At 41.0% G+C, this 27,323-nt stretch overlaps 1 protein-coding gene and 1 non-coding gene across 2 annotated transcripts in view; both read right to left on the bottom strand.

Annotated features, from left to right (window-relative positions):
* The window catches only part of DSG3 (desmoglein 3), a 29,925-nt gene extending 4,083 nt beyond the window's left edge, over window positions 1–25,842 (bottom strand). Inside the window, exons 1-14 of the mRNA XM_004703076.1 lie at window positions 25,795–25,842; window positions 16,837–16,872; window positions 16,205–16,336; window positions 15,174–15,329; window positions 14,258–14,402; window positions 13,397–13,563; window positions 12,145–12,273; window positions 11,012–11,197; window positions 7,514–7,785; window positions 6,428–6,567; window positions 5,514–5,741; window positions 3,401–3,661; window positions 928–1,067; window positions 549–612 (exon numbers count right to left, since the gene is read on the bottom strand). Of these exons, the coding sequence (XP_004703133.1) occupies window positions 549–612; window positions 928–1,067; window positions 3,401–3,661; window positions 5,514–5,741; window positions 6,428–6,567; window positions 7,514–7,785; window positions 11,012–11,197; window positions 12,145–12,273; window positions 13,397–13,563; window positions 14,258–14,402; window positions 15,174–15,329; window positions 16,205–16,336; window positions 16,837–16,872; window positions 25,795–25,842 (2,104 nt within the window). The remainder of the gene's footprint in view (window positions 1–548; window positions 613–927; window positions 1,068–3,400; window positions 3,662–5,513; window positions 5,742–6,427; window positions 6,568–7,513; window positions 7,786–11,011; window positions 11,198–12,144; window positions 12,274–13,396; window positions 13,564–14,257; window positions 14,403–15,173; window positions 15,330–16,204; window positions 16,337–16,836; window positions 16,873–25,794) is intronic.
* Window positions 10,681–10,814, bottom strand: LOC115871695. The gene has a single exon (XR_004047419.1). It is a non-coding gene; the product is annotated as a small nucleolar RNA SNORA42/SNORA80 family (small nucleolar RNA).
* Window positions 25,843–27,323: the final 1,481 nt, after the last annotated feature.

Here is a 27,323-nt window from a genome sequence, read left to right as displayed (position 1 = left end):
AGATCTACTCTCAGTGTTTCAATACCTGACCAGTCACCCATAATGAACAGGTTTTAGTTGAATCTCCAGACAAAGGCAAGCTGAGAAGACAGACCTGGAGATCTACTTATGAAAATTAGGCACTGAACACCTTGTAGATGGAACAGAGCCCTGGCCGATACAGGGCTGCACATGCTGTTGAACCCGGACACGTTTCCCTCTGCTGTGTGTAAGGCTGTCAAGAGTCAGAGCCAACTCAACAATCATGTGTGTGTGAAATCTTTCATAATTAAAAAGTAATCATTGATTGCCCAAGAGCTATATATTAGTTCATTAAATTTGGAAAGCTGTAATAACTCCTGATATCTTAAATGATGACATATTGGACAAATTAACATTTTGAAGATAGATATCTTCAAATAATAATTTATTCTTAAATATGCTTCAGTGGTGACCTCTTGTGCCATGTGCACAGGCAAGCAAAATATTCTTTAAGCACTTCAATTCCTTTGAATACTAACTTCTTTAATGCAGGCTTTCTTACAAAAATACATTTGATATTCACTTACCAGAATTTTCCATGAATTCGAATCCATTGACTGTTACAGGTGGCACACAGATATTTGTGATTTCCTGAAAACCATGTTAAGAAAATAAATATATTTAAAAAGTGGATCAGATTTCAGAGCAACATAGATGAATGGTGGCCCTTTTCAAATAGTGAGATTACAAGAAGCTCAAAGTCTTGCAAGAGTGACTATTTCAATGTATTGACATAAAAATTTAACAGTGAAAATATTAATAGATTCCATCCATTTATTTCAGCATTGACTCTTAATCTGAGAATCAAGAAGTCTGTCACTTTTATTTCCCATGGTCCCTTTTCCTGTCACAATTTAATTACTTTCTATAGGACTGAAACGACTGCTTTACAAACCGGACACTCACTTTGTCTTCAGGGTGAGCGCCTTCAATTTTCCACTGTTGAATTGTTCCTTCTGAGCCATCAGGAACTGAGACAAATCCACCTGCCACACCTCCTATTGGGCCCATCCCACCATTGCAGGTCAGGAGCAGCAGGGGAGCCACTGGAAACAAAATGAGACGAAATAGCACACGCTTGAATTTCTTGGAAACGGTTTGACTTGACAATTTTCCGAACCATTGGAACAAAAACATGTCTTTAATAGTTACAGCAAATTCTTACTGTAAGGCCAGAGGCCCACTGTTAGGGAATGGATTTTGAGTCGTGTGGTTGTTCTTGAAGATTCTGACTCAGTGCAACCCTATGGATGTACAATAGGATGACACGCTGCCCGTCCCGTGCAGCGAACATCCTTACAGTCGTTCCGTCTGTGAGCCCATCGCTGCAACCCCGGTGTCAATCCAGCCCGTCAGAGGGCTTCTTCCTTTTCGCTACTCCACCACGCTTGCTGTCCTTTTCCAGGGACTGGTCTCCTCCCCAGCAAAATAGCCAAAGTACGTGAGAGAACGTCTCGCCATTGTTGCCTCTAAGAAACATTTTGGCTGTACTTCCAATCACGGTGTTCCTATACAGGGTTGGGAGACTGAGGAGACAGCCTCATCTTTCTTCCTCTGTGTGGCCGATGGGTTTGAACTGTCCACCTTTTGGTTATTAGTCAGCTGTTTACCAGATAGTGCCCTGAGGGCCCAGTTTAATGAATAATATATGTAGTTGTTTGGTTTCTCTATCTTTATCCTAATACATTCTTTATTCTAATACATTTCTGTAATTATTGCATTTGTGGACAGCGAGGTTATGGAGAGGATACCAGGTCATCACACAAGTGAATCCTTGGATGGCCAAGATTCTTACGTGGTCATGAGAATGCTTCGGTTATCTAGTCCCTAATGATCTCTCAGTGAACAGCAACTAATCAGCAACAACAGCCGTTTTGGTCTGGAAACTCATTTTTAATTTTATGATGAATTCGAAGAAGGAATGCAGACCTAAATGCTTTGAGATGTTTTCTGACTCCTGAACTGAACGGAAGACCCTCAGCAACTAGAGCCCTGGCTAGAGCTAACAGCCCATAGCTGCACTCCTCAATGACCGTGAGCCACTCTTACCTGGGAGGGACTCCCGGCTGTGGAAGTACAGCCCTTTGTGCTTATCAGCCCCACTTGAGCAATAAAGACGAATGCCGTTTCTTATGCTCAGAGGCCCTGAGAGAAATACTCGTTCTTGAAAGCAGGCACTTCCCACACTTCTCAGTGCCCTTCCCATGAGCCTGTCCTAGGCTGGCTGAACCCCAGTGGTTGAACTCTGCCTCCTTGGAGGCCGCCCTGTGTGGTCTTTAAAGCACCTGCTGTGAAGCCAGACTTCTCCGGCTGGAATTTTGGCTCTGCCGCTCCCTAGCTAGGGGAGACTGGCCAGACGGTATCATCTTCCTTTGCCTCTGTTAATTCTTCAATGAAATAGGTCAATGATTGTTGCTACCTCATAGGATGTTTGCTGTTAGGATTTAATGGGTGCATCCAGGTAAAGTCCCATAGTGAGTGCTATGAGGACTGACTGCTATTTGCTCTGCAAATTAGGACAGTCTGTGATGTAGGAATCCAGGTGATGTGGTGAGTTAAGCATTCGACTGCTAACTGTTAGCATAGCAGTTCAAACTCACCAGATACTTGGTAGGAGAAAACTGAAGCTTTCTGCTCTGTTAAGGAGTTATAGACTCAGAAACCCAGGGGCCCAGTTCTACTTTCTCTTATAGGCTTGTTATGAATCAGAATCGAATCAGTGGCAGTGGTTTGGGGTTTTATACTAAACTCTGGAAACCAATTATGTCGAATCCCAAACAAAACTCATGGCCACTAAATTGACGTTCATGTACAGTGATCCTATAGGGCAGTGTAGAACTGCTCATGGACCCGAAATCTGAACTCAGGGGCATCATCAATTCTGGCTCATAGCGATCCTATAGAGCAGAGTAGAACTGCCCTGTCGGATTTCCGAGTCTGTAACTCTTTAGGGGAGTAGAAAGTCTCATCTTTCTCCCTTAGAATGGCTGGTGGGTTGGAACTGCTGACTTTGTAGTTAGCAGCCTAATTTGCAATCCATTATGACCCCAGTGCTCCTCAGAACTGGCCACAGGGCAGTATATACCTTCTAGCTGCCATCCTCGGTCACAGTCTCAAATGCACCTGCAGGATACACTGCACACCTCAGGATTCAACATTTCAAAGCCAAGTGTTCCTGCCCTCCCCCAGCTCTGTGTTTCCGCTGATGCCTTCCATTCTACTGAATGACTAGGTACCACCAATTGCTAAGCATGGAAACCTTGGCAGTAGCTGCATTTCTTAGCTCTTCTTTCTATTTCTTTCCATTGTGCCCTTATAATTCCTTCTTGCACAATCACTCACGCCCTGATATACACATAGTGACATGCGGTGCACTCACAGAGCAACAGCAGAAGACCGAAGAATATCAAGCCAATGGCGGCAGGTCCCAGCTTCACCGATGACCACTCTCTGCCGGTGATCCCAGAGTCTTTGCCTGGGTCGTATGTACCACAGACGTCCCTGTGGTCACACTGACAGACTTCCACAGTCACGCTCTCCGGGATCTCGCACAGCCTGTTCTGACCATCCTTAACGGCGAGGAAGACTCTGTACACTCCCGGAGATATCTGCTGCTGGGCACTCAACATCGCTGAGGTAGCTATGGATACACAATCCTACAAATCACTTGTCGGACAAGACAGATTTTACTCTGTATATGACTTGTTTTTGTGGGCAGAACTGCTTAGAGATTACTGTCACCAATAGGGCTGATAGTAAGATAAGTTATGATGGTTATAAAGGATACCTTCTAGGTCAATACTACTGTAACTCTTTTCTCGATTATTGAGAACATTCCTTGCAAAATCTCTGGGGTTCCTAACTGTGGCTTTTAATATTGAAATGATACAAATGGCCAGTTTTTAATCAAGTTTAAATAAAGATTCATTTTTAATAATAGTCTCAATAATGTGTTGTTATTCTGAATAATCTTTGCATTTGCATTAAAGAAAAAAGGGTTCAGTTTGGCAAATTTGTTTGTTCCTGTCTCCTTGTCCCCCTCTCCATCCAGGTGGGCCTATTATGGTCTTGTATGAAGGCCGTCCAATTCTACCCTGATTTTCTGAACAAAGATGATGGGAGACAGGCATCACTTGTATATCTGCTTTCCTCTCTTGGGGGCTGAATCACTGTATGTCTGGCCAACCTAGGATTCTTGGGTGGCTCCCTGAGTGTGTGCTTTCCTCCTCCGTCCATATTTTTGTGTCTGATTTACTAAGACCAACTTTCCACCTTGACCACTGCTACCTCAACTCTTCCTGTCCATCATCAGCCCATAAGTCTAGGGCCCATTATGCTGGGCTACTTTAGACTATGGCCACTAGACCTCTAATCCCCGAGCATCAAGAGCTCCTCATTCTGCATTGCTAGATGGATGTTTCCAAGTGGTATGAGCTCTTGTAAGCCCAGACATGTGTTGTTTGAATCATTGTGTACCTCCCCAGGCTCTTTTAATACTGAGCATTGTCCCCCTTGTCCATCTAGTATTGCCTGATCCAGTCTCACCACCTAACAAAGTATGTCTAGGTCCTGATTCTTGCCATTGTTTCTGTAGCAACCACTTCATTGGCCATGCATCTGATAAGCCCTGTTGCAGCCAGATAAACCCAGGTAGGTAGCATTTGCTACCTGCATTAAATGGGAGATGGATTCTTATCCCAGGAGTATAAAGCCTAAGGGAAGAAGGCCACTGAGAACAGGACCCCTTTGGTGACTCAGACAGCTGTTGACGAAAGGGCACCAGAGAGCATGTTCAGGAGAAGCAGCAAGATTGATTTAGGAAAGTGCCCTGGAAAAGTGTGGTTCATTTGCAAAGGATTTGGAGACATGGCCAGAGGGTTCCTATAAAATCCAGAGCATGCTTATTTAACCTGATGTTTGCTGCTATGGGGTTTTTGGAAAACACAGGAAATGTAAAATTATCAGTGATCAGGGTGAGGGGACAAAAAGGAGTGACAAATGAGCTCTTCCCCATTCCTAGAAGAGTTTGTGGATTTGAGTCCATCAGGCTTTCAAGATCCTTGAGTGCCAGGAGACTAAGTGCCCCTTCTTCTGTGCCTTCGACCGGCCAGTTTGTCCAGCGCAGCCTATGGTCTCGCAGCCTGGGAAAACGTGTGTCTTTATGAGTAGAATAGAAATCCAAACCACTCTGTAATAAAGGAGATGCCTGACGCCTCTATAATGTGAAATGCTGTTTAGGTAGACATTAGCATCTTAAAGATATAATAGTTTTCAAATTTGATTTCACATGAAAAACAAAACAAAACGAAACAGTTCTCTTTCATACTGGGAAGAAATTCATCAGGCAAGGATCACAGACTGCAAGGAATGTGTTTGAATCACCCTGGAAAAGGCTTTGCTTCCAAAGGAGCTCTCTTATCCCTCTGGAAATATAAAGAAGCAACTTGACAATTAAAAAAATTTTTATAAAAAGCAACTGTATAATTACTCACCATTTAGTGATGTGATACTCCATTCAACTGGCAATTTTAAAGGTTGCTCTTGCAGCATGAAAGTATAGGGACCAGTATATTTATCCCTGCTCAGTGGCTTAGCTGAGAGCCTGATGAAAGGTGACGAAGTACAAACGACTCTCTTTTCCGAGACAACTGTTGGGCAATTTTCATTTAAATCCGGTACTTCCACAAAGACGGTGCCTGTCGAGGTCTTACCCGTGTTTTCTGTAAGGGTAACATTGAGCGTTAAAGAAATACACAGAAGCAGTTGTAAAAAGAAAAAAAAAAAGAATTCTCCTTTATGTAGTCTAGTTAGTGTTTCCGTCCCCCCCCCACCACCCCAGGAGATAATATATTTGTTACTCTCAGAAGTGAGAACGTACCATCCGATTGCAACATCTGATAAAAAGCAAATTTGAATTTTAATGGATCAAATTGGCTATTACCTTCACTTAGTCACATTGGTAGTATAACATGGTTAAAGTCAAGTCTTGCAAGACTCTGTAGTCCCTGATTCTAAATGAGACTGACACACACTTAATGGCTGCCTGTAGTACCGTGTGTTGCCCTGAATGAACTTCACTTCTAAACTTGAGCCAAAGTATCTGGAATAATCATAATTGATTCTTATTACTCAAGCTAGAAATTTATTAGGCAAAAATTAAAAAATACAATGCAGAGCCCTGGGAGTGTAGTGGTCAGGTGTTGGATTGCCATGTGCATGGTCAGCGGTTCAAAACTGTCGGGGGTGGGGGAGGGAGGGGAAGGTCACTATGAGTCAGCATTGACTCGATGGCAGTGAGGTTTTTTGTGTGTTTATGTTTTCTCAGGTAGTATCTATTCATAATAATTCATAAAAAGATGCCAGAGAAGTAACACTTCTCTGAAAAGGATTGAAATATGTTTCTTACCATCTACGGCCAGAATCTCGGCTGTGATTGTCTTGTTAACTATGAAAGTAGAATCTCGATCTATGTTTTTGATAAATTTTATTTCAGCAGTTTTTGAATCAATCGTTAGCCAACCACCATTGTTACGTCCCATTAGGTATCTGTTTTGTAATAGAAAAAAATTAGCACTTTCCTTTCAAATATGGGATGTTACATACTGAAAATGATTCATTTATATTTTATATGTTTAGATTTAATATACGACATTGAGATATGTTTCTATTAAAAACAGCAGAAAATGGTATATTAGCATAGATGAGCAATATTTCATAGTCTTTAAGTATGTCTTATCTTGAGTTTCCAATTTTCTTTCTTGTTCAACAAAATATAGTAATAACTGTATCCTTGCTCTTTATAATACAGCAACTACTGTGCACACTACTCATCAGGATTAGAGCATACATATCTTTTTATGTGTTGCTCCATTTACGTGAGTCTTGTTCTTTTGGTAAATGCTCACTTGCATTTAACACTCAATTGGAAGTTTCTGTGAAAATGTTTCTTATTCTCTTTAGACAGACTAAAGCATTTTTGTCTTAGTTCACACTTTAACTTTTGTTTTTCTGGTTGATAGCACAATATACCCGTTCCTCACTTATTGACATGATTGGGTTCCAAAGACCAGGTTGTTCTGCTAAAATTAATATTTTACACAAATGGAGGATGACCATATCAGGTCACAAACTATAGGAGGACCCCATTATTACATAACTGTCAAATTTCATCATTGTAACTGCCAAACTATTGAGAATCATGGCCCACCTAGAGGCCAGACATATGCTGTTAAGGTGCAGAGTGGTTGGGCAGCACGAGATTATTTACTATTGTGTTTACTGCAAAATATCAGCTATTAAGAGAGTCGTTAAGCGAGAAGTAGGTATATGATTTAACTACTTCTATTCTTGAGATATTTAGAGATTGAGAACCTTTGTTTCTCTTTGCATTCCTGGTTTATTATAGTTTATGTGTTATTTGATCTATGTAGCGTATAGCTCAAAAGCACATTAAAGAATAATATATAATAATAAAATGTAAAAATTATCTCACTTGACAGATGTAGCTGCTTTCCCAGTGTCTTCATCAATGGCTTGATACGTTCCCAGAACATAATTGATCAGTTTTTTACTACTTATGCCTTTCTGCACAGTGAAGGTCTTGGAAGAAGGTTGGAATATAAGTCCTTCTCTCACGTTTACTACCTGAATTGTGACCGGGGTGGACAAGGCTCGATATTGAGAGATTATTGATTGGTGAAATTCAGCTTTGTTTTTGACAGCGATACCAAGTTGCACCTTTTGCATTTGTTCATAATCTAGTGCCTAGAGTAAAAATAAAATGAGGAGGATAGGAGTGTCACAAACATATGAGCCATCAAGTCCAGAAGCAAGCAAGACAACTACATGCTAGACGCTAAAGTGGATCCTTTTATAACATTACAATGATATATAAAGCTCCTTTATTAAAGCTATAATCAGACAGCTTTATATATATCACTGTAATGTTGAGATACAGATTTACTATTCTTAAATCACGAGACCTCCATTTGGTAACTGATACAAAACAAGGTACCTCTTTCCAGACAAACAAAATATCATTTTAGCCTCTTTATGTGATACAGCAGGGAAAAAAAATTGTGTCCATAAATTTGAATCCTTGATCTACTATTTATAACAGTGTGATTCAGGGCATTCAGTTTTTCTGACACGCAAGTTCCTAGTTTTGGAAGACACACACACACCCCACAGATATGTCTCATCAGGTTGTCGTGAGGACTGAACAAACTAAGAGTTGATTCCAACTCATAGCAACCCAATGTGTTACTGAGGAGTGTGACTTATGTAGTTTTCTAGCCTGTGGTCTTTATAGAAGTAGGTCATCAGGTCTTTCTTCTCGGGCAATATTGTATAGGTTCAAATTATCAAGCTATAATAGAGTTCTGTAAATGGCAGCTATGATCTTTGGCTACATGTACGTTCTTGATCTAAAACTTTTTTTAGCTGGCAGAAGCACGATCTCTTCATAACCTTGATTGGCAAATTTACATGTACAAAGGGATGGTGACCAATTCTTTGTGGAACCACTTGCAAATGGTCTTGTGTGATGACAACCACATGTTTTGATTCTCAAAGGCAGCTGACCCAAACCAAGGTCCGAGGAATCCCAGGATAGATTTTTCCTCATTCACTTGTAAAATTGTCGAGGGCTTTGAGTTAAGGAGAACTGATTTTGGTTACTTTTGTATATCACTAAAAAATAAATCAGGCAAGAGACCTGGATTTGAATTTGAACTCTAAGCTACCAAATCATAGAAGGATTTATTACACCAAAAATTCAAATGGAAAGCTATTGTTTCTTGATATTTCTTCCATGTATGTCTATATACTTCTGAAACCATATTTCCATCTATCCTACCCGAAGAATTCTGTGCTCTTCAATTTACAGCATTTTTGGCATCCTTGAAGTACTAAAGTTGTATTTGTTTTATTTATTAATTTCCTGGCCCTTCCTGCCTTTGGAGCTGTATCCCCGGGCAAATATCCTGTTGATGGGTTGTTGTTTTAATGAGTATATACCTTCCTAAAGTTTTGGCTCACCTTATAGGCTGTCATTTTCTGAATGATGAGCCATGGAAGTGAGTTCAATCCCAGGCTTTGAGGATCTCAGGTCCACCGTCTCCAGGGTTCCATCAGAATCTGTGAGACCAGTGTGCCTGGCCTTTGTTAATGCTTTTCAGTTTTGTTCTACATTTTTCTCTCCTTCTACCCAGAACCTTGTAATGTGATCGCTTTTAGAGTAGTCAGCAGCCGCAGCTGAGCATTATCTAGTCTGGGTCAATTTGTGATCGTGTTCCCTTTCAATGTTCTTTTGAGTTTGGGGAACAAAATCAAGTCTGAAGGAGAAATGGTCAGATAGGCGGGGTAAGGAGTCACAGTGAAATTCTCATGGGCAGCCCTTGGCACCATCAGAGAATGAGGACCTTGGCTCTTGCAATGGTCCACAGTGACACCAGGCCCGTTCCTGTGTTAGGGAGAATATTTACTGTGGAGCATGAATGGTTTTGCATATGATTCCGAGGAGAGTGAACTTTATCTTAGCCGCCAGCATGTGAGATCACCTGATTCCTTCTCCTCATGCTTGGGCGCTGCCACCGAGGAACAGAATCCATAATTCATACAGGGCTCTTTCCCAGGAAAAGTTCCAGGTGATTCAAATGGGCAATCAAGTTTGATCAGTAATTCTGTAGCCAATGAGGGAGCAGGGATATTCATAAAGGCAAGGGTGACTGATCAATATTGCTCTTCGGGAAAAAACAAACCCAAACCTGCTGGTGGACCCGGGACAGAACAAACGAGTAGAGGAGGACGAGGATGTGCAGGCGCGAGGACACAAGGCAGTGGAGGACCATCAGATGTCGAGGGCCACATCTCGGGCCGAATTTGATGACTAGCTGTGATGGACTGTGATGAAATGCTATGATTCAAGGATAAAGCCCAAGTTTCTTGTTTGGGAGATTGGATAACACCAGCCCGTCCTTGAGATCAGGAATAAAGCCTCAGATTGGCAAGCAACGGGCCCTGCTGGGGCTTTCTAACAAGGCCTTTACCAGTGAGGGTGTGTGCAACCTTATCTTTGAAAACTGCACTAAGAAAGAACAGCCTACAAGCCGCTCAGCAACCCAGGAATCCGACCTTCTCTCATGAAAGGAATGCAATCCGTTGTCTCTGTACTCGGCTCGAGGAATTAAAGAAAGAATCCCCTGTATAGTCCAATGTCCTACAGTATGGATTGTCTGCCAATAATGGTTACTACTTCTGGTCTATACCGCATCCAGGGATAAATATCCTGAAGTGATAACAGGGCATCTCTGTAGCCAAGTATGTTAAATGGAAGCTTTTCTCAATTATTCCTCATCCTATAGATTTAGCTCATACTTTTACCACCTCCTGGGACAAAAGAATGTTTTTCTTTCTGATGGTTATAGCGAATTAATCTGAAATGGAGTTGTTAACTTCGCATGCCCTAGTTCTCTGCATTTTCTCTCCATAACCTATTAGATTAAAAAAGTCTTACTTTCTTGTGCTTGAAGCATGCACATCTATAAACATACAAATATTCTTAAATATCTACAAGATCTGTATACAGGTGTTTACTATAGAAGTATGAACACTTGGAAGCAGGTTAATCAAGACTTCAAAAAGAGATTTCTTTTTTTTCACTGTGCAACCCGCTTCAGTGCCTGAAGCCTGTGGGGTAAAGCCAGAGAATGGTTCGGAGTTAGTTTGCTTTGGCTTATGGGACACTATGAGAGGCCCATGGGATCAGAGCTGCCATAAGTTCAAACCCAGGCACTTTTTAATGTTTTAAAATTTTTTGAGAGATTTCTTGAAGTAATGGGACTTCTAACTAAAATTCTCCTGTGTGTCTTTTCCAATTTGCTTGTAGTAATTTGGTATTATTGTTAATAAACAACGTTTGTTTGGAAAGATGATAGATTTGGTCAATGTAGGATTTTTTTCAATCACTCAAGTGAAGGCAGTGTCCTACCTTCACCACCTGCAGGATGCCGTCATTCGTTCTTGGGTCAGTTTGTATTGCAAACCAATTCCCTTCATTTCCAGAGGTAAAGAAATATTCTGCAAGCCAATTATCTGTGAACTCTTCATCCAAATCTATCACTTGTAGTCGAAGTAATTCTGAACTTAATGCATTTTCCTCAATATGTGCTGAATACTAAAGAGGAGGGAAGCAGAATCCAGAAATCCATGTTAGAGTTTCATTAAAGGGATTATTTTATTATAGATAGTATTCACCCTGGTACTCATCATGTCTCAAAATACATCTTGTCCAGAAATTCAAGAATACCATCTGTGAATACTGTGCTCCTTTCAAAGAAGCATTTCTGTGAGACCAGGGGGTGGACAGTAACTATTAAACAAGATGAGAATACAAGAAGGCAGGGAAATTAGAATAGTGGGAATGAGACAACTCAAATGAAAATACTGAAAAGGTTCATACATGGGGAAGAAATTGATGAATGGGAACCGAAGCGCTCACCCAAAACAACACAACTGTATAGATAAAGATATATCTTGTTCTCTTTCTGATTCCTGCCTTCTTGTTTTCACAGAGGTTTGTATTTTGTAAAGAAAGATACAGAGAACCTAAATAACACCCAGTGATTTAGGCAAAAACCGAATTGGGAAAATAAAGAAGTAAAGAATCAAAGACTCTATTTTATTGCTGCTGTTAGCTGCCGTCAAGTAGATGCTGATTCGTGGTAAACCTGTGTGCAGACTTGATCTCTGTCCCGTAGGGGTTTCAAGATTGTAACCCTTTGGAAACAGTTCACTCCCTCGGCCTTATTTCTGAGATGCAGCGCTAGCTAGGTGTGACTTGTTAACTCTGGGGGTAGTCGTCCAGAACTTAACCATTTGCATCACTCAGGGATTCAAAGCTATATAATTCACAGCCATTGGGTCAATTTGGACTCAGAGCGACCCCTGTGGGTTTCTGAGACTGTAAAACGTTATCAGGGTATAAAGCGTCTTCTTTCTCCTGTGGAGGGGCTGACCTTGTGGTTAGTTAGCAGCCGAAGGAATAACTCATGTGCCACTAGGGCTCCTGCAAAACAATCGATATATTTATAACAAGTATTCTTTGAAGTATCGGAGGTGTACCTGAGATTCTTTAAGCACTGGGAAATTATCATTGACATCTTTCACCTTGACCTTGCATTCACATTGAGTTGATAATCCTTCTCCATCTTGGTCAGCACCACTCACCAACAGGTAGTAACTGCTCATTTGCTAAATGAGTGGGGTAGGGGAGAAAGAAAAAGAATTAGTTTCTAGTCCCAAGAATACAAGTGGTCGTTACATGCTTTCTACTAGCAACTAGCAGAAAGGTGAAACTGTTCAGTCTCATGGTTTATTATCGGGAAGGATTATGTGCACAATCTGTCGCCCATAAGCAGAAGCACCGAGGAGGAGTCTTGTGGGACTCTAGGGTGATTAGGTAGAAGTTCAGATGCGTCATAATAAGTTTCCTTTTTCGGTAAGCTTTCTTATGACAAGACAATATAGTTAGAGAAAAAATAAATGAGGAATATGATGGTATGTTTATCTGATGGGCATTGACATATAAAGCATTCCTATTAATCTCTTCTGAAAATCTTTCGTACAGAAGTAATATAGAGTCTGAATTGGTGGTGGTGGTAGCAATAGGAGGATAATAACGGGGAAGAGGGAGGAAAAGGATACAATAGTCTCCTGGAAGCCAGAGTGAATTCAAAAGGAGACGTCGAAGAGGAAAAGTGTCATATTGGAGTAGACTGAGATTGATTCCAGATAGAAATTTCTCCCTCCATCTAAGAAAATTTCTATTTCTTTATCAGATGAGCAATTCGTTGAAGTTATATCCTTGTCCGTGTATGCTAATGCTTTCTTTCCCGCCCCATTTTAACTTCTGCCAGCACCATCACCCTTGCTGGACGTTTTGTTGTGTAGTGTACAATGGACAGTGTGGATAGACCCACCAGCTCACTAGAATCATACTTAAGTGCAAACCGATTCCCTTGATTGACTCAGTCGATTCCTGTGAACCTCTTTGTCCATTCTCCTTTCATCCCTGGCAAAATCGGGTCACTTTGCTTTGCTTTTTTTCACCTTCCAAACCCAAACCAAACTCACTGCCTTAAAGTCCATTGAAACACATAGCGACACCGTTGGGCAGAAAGAACTGCCCTTTGGGGTTTCTGAGACCTGAGGTTTTTGCTGGAGTAGACAGCCTCCTCTTTCTCTGGTGGAGCAGCTGGTGGGTGCCAGCTGCTGACCCGGTGGTGAGTGGCTCAATGCATAACCCACTGTGTTGTCAGAGCTCCTCTTGTTACCGGCAGACTATTATTGGATGCTCCCCAGGGCCTTCCTTTACCTCTCGATCAAGAGAATTGGTCAAGGTACGGACTTCCCCAGTGTTTCTGCTGATGAGGAACATGGGTTGGCCTGCAGGTTCCTGAGAGATGATTTTGAAGGCAATTTTAGAGTTCAAGTGGTTTGGTTCATCTGCATCTGTGGCATTTAATATCATCACCAGCGAGTCTAGGAATACAGAAGTCCATTTGAGAACATGTCAAGATGGAAACTAGGTTCACATTAAACAGTCAACACAATTTCAAATTGATAGTTGTTTGCTAAGACTTAAAGATACCTATATGCTGAACAACAATACAAAATAAAAAACCCTAAACCAATTCAAACCAAAGCCACGACCTGCCCCCCCAGCAAATAAAAAACGTCATACATCTTGCTTGCCATATCTTTTACTGCCACCTCTCAACTATATAGAACTTTGCTGCTTTCTTTAAAAATCTTCCAGTTATAGCTAAGGTTTGGTTGTGTTGAGTTTGAAACTAACTCCTTCTGTTATTATTATTCCCATCTGTCAAATTATCTAGGGTACTATGAGGTTGTTTCTGTCTCTTATAATGTAAACAGTTCAGTTTGTGCATGGAGGGCTACTTACACTTGCATCATAGACTTGGTGCTACTTAGATACTCCTGTGAATTACGCACACAAAATAAAATGCTGTGGACCAGAGAAGAGCACCATGATGTGCAATACAGTGGCATAGCTACCTAGCTCAACTGTAGATTTTAGAAAGTAAATTCCCAGATTGATTGAAAGATATTTCCCCCTTTAAAACCATCGGTGAAATTAATTTATAAAAAATGATGTATTAGATGGTTACCCGGATTTAAAAATAACTTGGAAATGATACCACAGAAAACTTACTTGAAGCACTATTTTCTTCAATTTCACCCATGAAAATGCTTTGTGAAAAGACAGGAGCATTATCATTGACATCTAAAATTTTGACTGTTAATATAAGTGGTTTCTCGATGTCTTGACCCAAGTAATCGAGAGCTCGACAGGTGATCTAGAAGGTGAAGGAGAATGCTGTCATTATGGCGGCAATGATTGTACAATCACGCTTGATCTAACTGAATATGGATTGTTATAAGATCTGTTGAGCTCCTGCTAAAATGGGGGTGAAATTAAAAGAATGCTATTATTATCTTATACATCTACTTGACCTCATCTTCAAACCCCCAAACCAAGCTCACTGCCATCAAGTCCGTGCTGACCCATCATGAACCCCCTGTGGGCTTCTGAGACTGGAACTACTGATGGGAGGAGAAAACTTCCTTTCTCCCGTGGACCATGACCATGTCGATCACAGCCCAACGCACAGCCACTACACCAGGGCTCCTTAGTTTGAAAGCTTGCAAATTAGGGGCTCTCCTGATATAGATATGTCAGAACCTCTGATCAAAGAATAAAAATGTTTCCCCAAAGGACAGACAAATGGGAAAGAATGCTCGTTTGGATAGAACAACCAGGTGTGTCGTCTTCCCCCAATGCCGATGTTGCCTCAAATCAGCATGAAGCTCCTGGTGAGCTGCCTGTTGGGCTCATTGCTCACTCAGGCCCAATCCCAGTGGGCTCCTTTAGGTGCCCAGCCACAGTGGCGGTTCTTGGCAGAGGACCTTTTAGTGTTCTTTGAAGGTAGCTTGACTCATTGACTCATGGGGAGAGGGGGGCACTGGAATATTGATGTCTCTTTGATATTAACTAGGAGAGGAGCGTCACCTTCTAAAGCCACAGAGTCCCAAAAGAAGATAGTCCAATGTTGAAGACAGAAACTTACCAGGAAGCTTGGCGTTTCCTCGCGATCAACTATGGCAGTTATGTTAATTTTTCCAGTGTATTTGTCAACAACAAAAATTCCAAACGGGGGCTGATCAATTCCTACCCCAGAAATTTGATAGGTAACTTTCTGGGTTTTCTGGAAATCTGAAGTAATCTGCAGCAAAAACAAACAAACAAAAAGCCCCAAATGCTATGACGGATGTCATGTAAGCTGTCTCCTGCCCCACCTCCTCCAGCCCTGAGTCTTCCGGCATCTGTTCCTTTTCACTGACTTGTCTGACACTGGGTGACCTTGGCATCCTTTTGCCTCAGAGTACTAGGAATTTGAAACAAGTCGAATGATGGCTTTTCCTGCCCAGCCTGAACCAGTGTGTATGCAGAGTCTGGAGGATTTGCTCAGACTGTGGCCACGGTGGTGACGCTAAAGGGCTGTGAGAAAGGCGAGGACCTGCCTGTGGGATGCTGAGTGCTTCTTCGCTTAATGGTCACCATGTTCTCCAAATACGCTGTTCATTTTAGTTAAGGTAGAGGGAAGTAGAAAAAAGGGAGAGGAATTGAAAATGAGATATTCAAAATGTACATCGAAATGAACTGTCTTCTCATAATTTTAGGTTTTTACATATTATTATGTAAAAGCACCAAAAGTTGGATAATGAAGCCAAGTTATTCCATCACACAGTTTCAATACTGATCAATTCACAGGCTATCCTATTTTTTTCTTTACCTCCAACTATTTCTCATTATTTTAAATAGATTCCCGGAATATGGATCCAAATAAGGCTTATATGTTGAAATTAGTTGATACATCTCTTGGTTCTACTTTATATCTCTAGGAGCTATGGTACCTCCGTCATTTCCTATCCATTATATTCGTATTATACTTGTGTGTGTGTGTGTTAAAAGTACCAAATCATTTGTTCTGAAGAGTCCCCAGCCTGTACTTTACTCATTAGAATGACGATGTTACTTCAATTTACATCTAATATGCTTAGTCTAAAATCTCACACAGGTCCTGCTAATCGGACTTACTTCAGCAATTGGGTTTCTTTTTGAATTGTCTTCTCTTTCTCTGCAGGGCCTGGCAAATTTCACCCATTCACGTTTATATCTTCTTTTGACCTGTTGTACTGCGCTCTCCTCTTCTGCGTCGTCTCCTCTGGTCTTGTAGAGGAAAGAATTCCATTTTATTATGCGCATTGCTGGCCATCTGTACTTGGACACTGACCATGGACACATGTGTTGAGCAACCCTCTGTGTTTTAAGACTGGATACAACCTGTCTAGGTGCAGTTTGCTCTAGGTAACATCGCGAAGTGAGGAAACAAAATACTTTTCAATATTTGCAAAGTTATAGGACTCAAAATACTATCATTGGATTATACAGTACTCTCTTTGTATATGCCACAGTATATAATTGTCCTGGGCAAATAGGATCAGCTTAATGACAACATATTGATTGGTTTAAAAAATAATAACAACATCTCTATATTATTGGTTTATAAGTTATCCTGATTAAGTGGTTAGAAATTTTATTTTACATATGTTCACTATTAACTTATCAAGGAATCTTAAACATTATATAAATATGCATTTTTTTCTAAACACAACTTTATATTTTTACCGAAGCTACTTTTAATTATAAAGATCTTGTTCATCTTTTACCTGTATTCGCAACTCTCCATGAACCAGCACAACCACCTGCAGATATTTAAATAAAGTCAAATTAAATGTAAATTCTTCAAATAAGTAATTACATAAAACCTATAACCCCATTTATTATATTCAGTTCATATTTCAAAACATTATTGCATACATTCTATTGCAAATGAAGTAAGTTTGCAGAGTCAGTAATTAAAAGGCAATGCCCTGATTTGGAGACAAAATTTTGACAATATAAATGATCTTTTTCAAAATTTTAATCAGACAACATTTTAGTGATATAAAGAAGAACCCATTGAACTCTGCCAGACTGTGCCTAACAGCCTGTTGCAGCAACCAGCTATTTCTTATCTTGCGGTTCTATCAACAGGTCCCCAGAGCTATGCAAGTCACTGCTTCAGAAAACAACACCGAGCATAACTGGTACGGCAGCTTCAGAACGTGCCAAAGGGAATTACTGAAAGCCATCACCAGGAAGGATGCCTGGCAATGACCGCATCTAAAGGTGACCTTGTCACTCCTGTCCTGGCTCACTGTGATTACGGGGCGAGGTGTTTTCTCCAGCTGCACCATGTGGAGGGAATGGAAAGGGACTAGTCTAGTTTGGGAAATAAAACATCAAGATGCATGAGGATGTGCTTTTATGATCACAAATACTGTTTGCTGTGGCTCGTGTATCTGTTCATCGCTACATTATGACCTCAATTTAAATATTGAGCTTATTTTTTATACTGCTATGAACAAATTAAATGAGGGGACAATGAAGTCTTCCCTGTACCCACAATGTGCTGGACCTACCTCTGTGTCATCTGGTTGTCCCTCTGGAACTCAGTCCTGTTTTCCCTCCACCAATCCTACTGTGACTCGTCCTTTAAGATTAATTTAAGGCGCCCTGATGGTGTAATGGGTTACACGTGGTGGGCTGCCAATCTCAAGGTCAGCAATTCCAAACCACCAGCCACTTCAAGGGAGAAAGATGAGGCACTCTACTCCCGGTAGAGTTAGCCTCTCGGAAGTCCACAGGGGCAGCTCTACTCTGTCCTATTATGTTGCTGTCAGTTGGAATCCACTCGATGGCAGTGAGTTTGGTTAAGAATAAAAGGTCCAACAGCCTCCGTGACGTTGCTTTGGCTAATCACTACCTTTCTGAGTTTGGACAGTACATATTCTGTAGTATGCAATTTAGTCCACAAAGGCTTATAATGATTTATTATTTCTGATTGTATTGTGTGCATTACTTTGCTAATCTCAGAGGATTGTGAACTTGCTAGATCAATGTTTCTATGTATTTTATTTCTTACAACCTTCACAGTATCTATTCTTCAGCAGGTGTTAACAGCTATTGATTGATGCACTACGGAGTGGATGCGACGATTATAGAATTCCATTTTAGTGGAAAAGATAATAGGAAGAAATGTAATCTAGAAGAATAATAACAGTAGCTACTGTTTGTTGTGTGGTTTCTCTGTGACAGATATGGTTCATAGCACATTATATTTGATATCTCACTTAACACAGTCATCTGAAGGAGGGTTTATTATTATGATTCCTATTTTATGGAAGAAGAAAGAGAGACATGGAATGAGTACTTTGTCCCTGTTGCCAGCCCTAGGAAGGGTCTCTGGGTCGTGGTTTGAATCTGCCCAGAGGCATGTTGGAAGAAAGGTCTGGCAAATGCTTCAGAAAGAGCACAGCCGGGAAACCGGTGGAGGCCGACCTTCTCTGAGACCCACGGTGTTCTACGCCGTTTGGAATCTACCCAATAGCAACTAGTCTGAGTTTGGTTTTTAGGTCCTGGGCGACCCACGGTTTGCCTCTGGAGGGCGTCCTGCAGCAGGATGACATGCACCTTGAATCAAGGCTGGCATGAATAAATAGAAGTGAATTAGTGGTGGAAAGAAAGCAATGTGATGGCCAAATGAGATTTACACCTGGCCAAAGATTGGGGTTGCTTCTGAGAGAAAAAAAAACAAGTGGAATTATTACATTGTTTCTTTTAAAAAGTCGTAGTCAATACAGTTCCAGCATGTGCCAAAGGGCTAACTGCCAAATTCAGGATGTCTGGATCCACCTGATCTAAACCTTTCAGCAGAAAGGCTTAGTTCAGAGGATAGGTGTTTGATGTGCCATGAAAAAGAACCCCTGAGCCATCCTGGGAGCCTCCGCCTGTGCTGAGGGTGTTGCTGCTCTTCGGGAAGCAGCATCCAGGATGGCAGGTGAGCAATGTGCTGTGCCTTGCTCCTCTTCAACCTCGCTCGCCAAGACCAGCTCACCTGCACGGGAGGGGAAGAACAGACCACACCCCCTCCCCTTTACAGGAAAACGGGAGTCATCCAAAAATATGAGTCATGTTTGTACTAGCCTCAGAGAGTATGAATTTTTTCTAATAGACATTCAGTCATAGTTTCGATTTTCTTGGGAAGCAAACAAAGGGTAAAATCCTAAGTGTGGTTAATGAACATGGTCGGCAGTTGTTGGGGGTTTATTCAGTTAAAAAGGGGAAAAGAATAAGAGCCCTTACTACCAAAAGTGCTCCCGAGTTTTAAGGAACATAGTGAACATTCGATTTTGTGTATGTGTGTGCTTCTCGAACGTGTGCCGAAACTCGTAGCATCCAGTCAGTTTCCACTCTTAGTGATCCTATGGGACCGGGCAGAACTGCCCTGTGCATTTCTGAGAATTTAAAGCTTTTGGGGGAGTTGACAGCCTCAACTTTCCCTCTCAGAGCTGCTGGGGGGTTTAAACGGCTGACCTTGAGGAGAAACACTTCCGAATATGACAATCCTTTTCAGATATTTAAAAAAATAATCATATATTTGCATTTAGAACAGTATTTTCAAAATCTAATATTTTAGGTATAATTACTTTTAATACTGCAATAATAGCTACTTAATTACCTAATATAGTTATTTAGAATATTTAAGAAATATCTACATACTTTCTGACCAAATTATCCATTTTGATAATAATGGAGATACTAAATATAGAAAATCATTTCTTATCTTGGGAATACCTGTACTTTTCTTTCTTCATCATGTTTCCTGGTTAGTGTTACAAGTTTTGGTTATAAGGTTTTTAAAAATCATTGATAGCTTTAGCTAGGAATTCTAAATATTTCATGAAAACAATTCTGCTTATATGAATAAAGTCACAGATGAGATAAAATGATTTGATATTCATATTCACTATTTAGAAATCCAACATATATAGAAAACTAAGAGATATCATGAAGGATACATCACTCATCCCCCCCCTGAATCCTACAAATGTAAATTATTCATAAGCAAGGGAAGAGCGAACATCCTCTGTCATATGAAATCATTTGATCGGATCATGGTATAAAACGGGTCCAATAGTATCATTAAGGGTCTTATTAAATATAGTAGATAAACAATAGTCATGTGTTTGAGCTGATTTTAACAGAGTAGAACTGTCCAGTAGGGTTCCCAAGGTTGTAATCTTCATGGAAACACATGGCTACATCTTTCTCCCATGGAGGGGCTGATGGGGTCAAAGGCTAGCTGTTGAGAGTCCCTTAATCCCATCACATTGCGTACTCTCTATGTGACTCCAAGTCCTCCCCGTTAGTTAATCTTTCAGTGTTCCCATCTGTAAAATGGGGATGCAGTTCACTTTACAGGTTTGTGGAGGAGATCACATGCATCAATAGATTAACAGACCTGGGTGAGTCTTAGCCCCACGAAAGTGCTTAATAAATGTTCATCATTTCCGTCGCCAAGCTTAAAAAATGATAAAGGGAATCACTTGGATTTGAGATGCCTTTTTTCTTATTATTCGTTATCAAAACAAATAGAAACATTCTCTTTCTTGAGCATCAGAAAGAGAAACGAAGCAGAGCTCAACCCCACAAACGTGTAGGCTGCTCCCTGCAAAACTCCCAGGGGGCACTGTTCACGTTTTAGCTGATGTGAGCTGTACCCCTCCAGGTGTGCAGTCTGCTGCCTGGAAGAAAAATGTGCATATTAGACAGATTCAACTATTTATAGTATAATTAGGGAGAGTAAGCAATGGCCTATATCATTTCTTGGTGATGATCTTCCCAAAGTAAACGCTCACCTTAGGCTACTAGAATGACCCTTTTAACTGGAAAGGAAGAGCCAAGGGCTAAGGTGCTTATGACAAACCTCTGGGGCCTGCGGGTTCTAGCCCAGGTGAAAACCGGTTTCAGGTATTAAGCAACTGGGAGTGCTAATTGGTAGGAACAATTACAACTTGCCTGAACTTTGTGCAATTCAGACAAGGCTAGGCCGCGTCCCTCAGCAAGTTTCCTTTGATTTAAGGATCAACTTTTGGCGAGATTCAGGAGGAAATTTATTTTCATATAGATTAGAAACTGGATTATTTCTTCCATCAAGAAAAAAGATGCCTCCAATAGTTTCCTTCCATTAAAACAATTGGGCCAGTTTTACCTAGTGTTCTTTTTCTAAAACTTTAACTTTTGAGTCATGTACAGGCCAAGGTTGTGGACGACAGTCTACCATATTTCAAACATCCCTACGGTGCTCTCCATTTCTCACGACCACCTCAGCTTCTTCTTCAAAAGGACACTGTCAGTAGCTCTGGGCTCCACCCTTCTGTAGCTTACTCTGGGAATGGTGCATTTTGAAGTCAAGTAGTAACACACAGTTAAATAGCTATTGTCCAGATCCTTTTAGGAATGTTATATGATACAAGTGTTTCATATTGTGTTGACTATAAACCACTATACAATGATTTTTGAAGACTTTTAAAGTTCCCCCCAAAAGAGTTAACCTATGGAGAGGAAACATTTTTCAAACACCAATTCTTTCTTCCAAAATGTTGGTTTTGCATCGTGTTAAACAAGCATGAGAAACTGATAAATATTACATTTTTGTCTTCTCTATAACAATTAGGTGTTTTCCAAGCCTGTCCAGCCAAAATAATTAACCAGAAGACTGAACAATTGAAATTTTGAGTAAAGCCCCAAATACCCACCATTCCATTCATTTGACTTTTAGTTTTTCCATTTTACTGTCAAATAAAAAATAACTTTTTTCACGTATGAAAATTGGTATTGGTGGTATTATAAAATGGTAAGGCAAAATATTAGGTTATCAAGAACCAAAATGCTAGGTTATCAAGAACCAAATTGTTATTAAAATATTACAAATACGAAGAGTCTTACAAAGTACTTTGTACTTTTCAAAGCACTTCCTTTGCACCCCGTGTCACGTTTTTTCTCATGGTGGCCATTTAAGTCAGACCAGGAGGGGTTTGGGGCTCTGCCTTGACAGTGGAGGAATCAAGGCCTGGGGTGAGTCAGCGGTATAACCACAGACGAAGCCCTTGACTTTGTTATTCTCTCCGTCCTCTCCAGGCAGCCCTGGTATGATCCTAACCCGGTGGAATTATTTCAAAACCTCCCAACCTGTCTTTTCAACTTTCAAGTTCCCCACCCTTCAACAACAAAAGATGTCCATTCTCACTCAAGAGTGTTTTTAACACCCCACCCCCCACCCCATCACCATAGCCTTTTAAAGCTGGGTGGTTCCCACTTTGGAAAGGATTCTGTTAACCTTCACAGAATGTACTTTTCACTCTCTCATCTGCCTTTCCAAACTCCTGCCCAGACTCTCCAACCCGAGCTATCATTCCCCCCAAACCGGTATGCTCAGTGCTTCTGGGCACATACCACAGCCCACGGGCTTTCACAATTGAAAGTCGCCTTTTGGCACTTGCACTTAAATACAGCTCCCATTCCCCCTGGTGCACAAGCCTTCTTTGCCTACTTTCCTCCTGTCTGATAAGGATGTCTACTTAAAGCATTAATAGCAGACCAACACTGTCCAAAGGATAGATCGTGAGAGTTACAGATGAGAGCCAGGTGGGTTGACTGCGGAGATTCTAGCGTGCACATTAGGAGGGAGGCCTGGTGGTGCAATGGTTAATTGCACTGCTGCTAATAGGAAGGTTGGTGCTTTGAATCCTCCCAGCTGCTTGGTGGGAGAAGGGCCCAGCAATCTGCTTCCATAAAGATCACAGGTGAAAGCCTTGTGGGGAAGTTCTATCCTGTCACATGGGGTTGCCATGTGAAAACTTAACAGCAGCATCCACATTAAGAAAGGTCAGGGGAAAAATAAAATACAATTTGAGTGTATATTTAATCCAATGTCTATTTCATTTTATCCACTATCATTTCAGCATGCATTTAATATAGATTTTTGACTTTTTAATACTCAATGAGATTTTTGACTTTTTAATACTCAAGCTTCCAAAATCGGATTCTATATTTTCCAAGCAACCAACCAATTGCCACTTCGCTGATTCTGACTCACGAAGTTCTACCCCACGTGTGTGAGAGTATGACTGGATTTCATAGGGTTTTCCAGGACTGACTTTTTTGGGGGAAAGTTTATATTTACAAAAAACCAACAAACGAAAACAACCCTCCCTAAAACAAACAACAAATCCATGGCCATCATGTCAATTCTGACTTATAGGCAGTCTATAAGTGCTCCCACACACTGGTTGTGGGGTTTGAACTGCTGACCTTGCAGCTGGCAGCCCAATCCACAGTGCTACCAGGGCTCCTTAAACAATGTCCCTGCATTCTGCTCAACCACATTTTAAGCGCTTGGAGATCATCTGTGGTTCATGGCTGCCCTAGTGGGCAAAACAGATCTAAACTACCCAGTTTAGTAATTATGTATGAAATTATGTTATTTGTGTGTGAGAGAGAAATTTTCCTGAGAGGAGGAACATTGTGTTATCCTTCAGTTTGTTCCATGAGGAGCCATATACAGCCACTGTATGGGTAGGGGTGTTATAGTTTAGTGAGGTCTCATCCAATTATTCATTTATTCATTCTTCAGACAATTGAATATCCACTAGATATTGGAAGTATGCAGAGGGATAGACCAAACCTCAGTATCAGAAAGAAGCTCATCATCCCTCTCGAACAAGAGAGGCAGTTGAGAGTGTTCTGGAAGTTCTAGGTTCTTTACCAATACTGTTCCATGTAGCCCTTCACTTCTTTAGCTTGGTACCTGATCTGCAGTTTACCCCAGAAAAGTTTCTCTGGGTGGGTGGGAAGGCAGAGAACTGCCTCATACTTTTGTCTATCATTCTTGGGTCAATGAAGTTGTTGGATAATAAAATATCTCATTCGATTATAATTATAGGCATCTTTTTCTAAGTCATATCTAATTACATTATCATACTAGAAACAGAGTCTAGGGTGTGATGATCCTTATTTTCTGCCTTTACATTGCCTTAAGAGAGAAAGCTGTGAGGCCCACGAGTTCACAGGGAAGCCTGTCTATCCTACATTTACAATGTGAAAAGTTCTTTCTTGATATTTATTCTCTGACATTTCCTTCTTTCTTTTTAAATTCATCATTTTATTGGGGGCTCTTACAGCTCTTATCACACTCCATCCATCCATCCATTGTGTCAAGCACACTTGTCCATATGTTGCCATCATCCTTTTCAAAGCATTTTCTTTTGATTTGAGCCTTTGGTTTCACCTCCCTCATAAACCCTTGATAATTTATAAAATTTTTTTAATGTCTTACATTGACCGCTGTCTCCCTTCACCCAGTTTTCTGTAGTTTGTGCTCCTGGGGGAAGGGGTGATCCCCTCCATCATTGTGATCGCTTCCTCCTTTCTCCCCCTACCTTCCCCCAGCTCTACTCTCATTATTGATCCTGTCTCTTCCTTCGGACCCTTTTGGAAGGGGATGTCAATTGTCTACAGATGAGCTTTGGGTCTCTACTCGCCCTCCCCCTCGTCCGCACCCTCTGTAATTTCTTGAAGTCCAGTGGTTTGATATTTTTTTTTGATCAGGAAATCCGTTGCTTTCAACTCACAGCAGCCTCATCGGCTAGAGTAGGATTGCTGTACAGATTTTCTAAGGGTGTCATCTGTCGGGAAGCAGATGGCCACATCTTTCTCCCGTGCCAGTGGGTGTTGGGTTCAAACTGCCCACGTTTTGATTGTCAGTCCGGCCCTCAATCATCGCTCCTTTTTAGGTATGGAAATGATAGGAATTGATACCAAGACAAAGGAGGTAAATTGATACCTAGGTAAATTGATACCTTTACCTAGTGGATATTAGTGTTAGAAAAATTTGACATTATTTGTGGCATATTTCACTATTTTGAAATCTAGATGTAACAGACAGTATTGTAATTCCCCTCCATTCCCCACCCAGACCACTGCCGCGGCAGCCACACTCTTCAAGGACAGACTCACTGGCCTGTAACATCCAAGCTAGTGCTCTGCTGTCTGGGGCACTTCTCTTTCGGTAACATGAAAACATCCGAATCAACAGAAATATACTACTCTTTTGAGAAACTGACTTATAAAATGTGTATCTTAGAAAACAGTTTCAAAGACTGGCTATATTTAACACAATGAGTACACATAAATCCTCTTTTGCAGATAATGCCCCCAATGGCTCTGAAGTCAAGCATTTCTTTGATTTTAATTCAACAATCTTTGTTTAAAAAAAGAAAACATGTCAAGGATCAAGATCAGGCATGTAGAACTCTTAGCTGTATGCTGAATAGACAGAGAGCCTTGGGCAATAGAAGTGGTTCTTTTTTACGCCTTTTAGTGTGTGTAGGAAAGGTAGATAAAAGCATTTTTTTGAAGGAAATGAAGGTGGTGTTTCAGAAAATATAATCAGAAGGTAGGATGGCTTACTTCCGAAACTGCAGGGACACTAAATGGTGGCATTCATATGAATCTCTTTTCGTGTTATTTTTCGATGTGAAATATACTTTTTGAAACTGACAAAATAACAACAAACAAACCCACTAACTAAAAGAGGAAATTGGTAACCTCACCAAGTCATTGAAAACTATTCTCTTCCATGGTACACTTTTGGAATTTTGGATCAGGACACAGGAAACACAGCAGCCTTTCAAAGGAGGGGAAACAGAAAGTTTGAAGTAGGAGAGAAAAATAGGACTTACCATTAGAACGGCTAGAGCCCCTGTCGTTCTGCTGGAGAGCCAGTGCATTGTCGCTGCTGCCCCAGGAGGACAAATCCCAGCGAGCTGCTCTTCCCTGCCTTCAGTCCTGAGAACTGATGCCCCCAGAGCCCTTCAGCAGCGCGTCTGCTCACCCCTGCCCAATCCACAGATGGTCTGTTATGTGGTTCCTCCACGCCCTAACCTAAAGGTAGCTCTCATCAGAAAAGCTTGCATCACTTTTGCTCCCAGGTAAAAACTTAGCCACACCTCAATTCCTCATGTAAGAAAGCTTTTGTTGGAAGCTCAAAGAGGAGCTCACAGGCTAAAGACAGAGTTTAATAGGACAGTACCAGATGAATAATAAATTAATCATGACGGGAAGCTCACCCTGATCACACTGGAAAAGAATCTGGTTGTCTTCTGATTGCAGTTGAAAACGAACAGCAACAGAGGACCTACCAAGTCCCGTCAAAGCCGGGCGTATGGTAGAGCATTTATTTTCAGCATGAGTTTGTGTAGTCAGTGCATATAGATCACCAATGAGATTATAATTTATTGAAAGGAACTACAAATGCAAAGAAAAAAGACATCACATCAAACCATCACTAATGTGGGCTTTGAAAGCAAATACTTAGGAATACAATTGGAGTCAACAAGTTACACAGCAGCTAGAATATTTACATCTTAGAATCAGATCTCTGATAATGCTCAGATACTATCTTTCTTAGTTCATCTTTGTCTTTAAAGAATAGTTGCCTAGTGAGGTAGGTGGTTTTTGTCCTCTACTTATGACTCAAGACATTTCCCCTCGAGCAGTCTGTTTTACTTCCTGCTGGTGGCAGACTGTCACAGGTCGGTTCGAAACCAGCAGGCACTTCATGGGAGAAAGACGAGGCTTTGTACTCCTGTGAAGGGTGACACTGTCAGAACCCACAGCGGCAGTTCCACCTGTCCTACTTTGTTTCTATGAGGAAGACTCTCCTCAATGGCAGTGCGCGTGGTTTTTGGAGTTTTAATCTGAATTGGGGGAAAGGGGGGAAGTACCTTTTAGTGTATATTCAAAGTTAGAGTTAAAAGCATTTTTAAGAAGTTTCAGACTGTTTAGAAAAATGTTTTGAGAATGATGAGGGCAATGAATGTACAACTGTGCTTTACACAATTGATGTATGTATGGATTGTGATAAGAGTTGTATGGGCCACCAATAAAATGATTTAATAAAAAGATTTGGTAGACTAATAGTTTTAGGTCTGGAAGGATCTACGCATCAAACTTTGGCAGTTTTTGAGTTTCCGAGGAACCATAGAATCACAAAATACTTTAAACAAAAAGGACTGTGTGCTTCAGGGTTTGAAAAGAAACTGAATTGTAGGGAAAATGCGTTTTTGCAATAACGTTTTTAGCAATCCAGTTTTGTATGAAAATAGCCATGGTGACTTGTGAGGAAGGAGACTGTGATTCTTTGGGGCCTGCAAAGCCCTCACATGCAACTCTGGCTCTTTTCAAAACATGCTTGTGGACCCAGATGTAG

Source organism: Echinops telfairi, unplaced genomic scaffold, assembly GCF_000313985.2.
Source record: "Echinops telfairi isolate 266 unplaced genomic scaffold, ASM31398v2 ScPeMD7_7400;HRSCAF=8409, whole genome shotgun sequence".
In the NCBI taxonomy this organism is placed as follows: domain Eukaryota; kingdom Metazoa; phylum Chordata; class Mammalia; order Afrosoricida; family Tenrecidae; genus Echinops; species Echinops telfairi.
The sequence above is the reverse complement of the archived record's forward strand: the minus strand, read 5'-3'. Positions and strand labels throughout refer to the sequence as shown.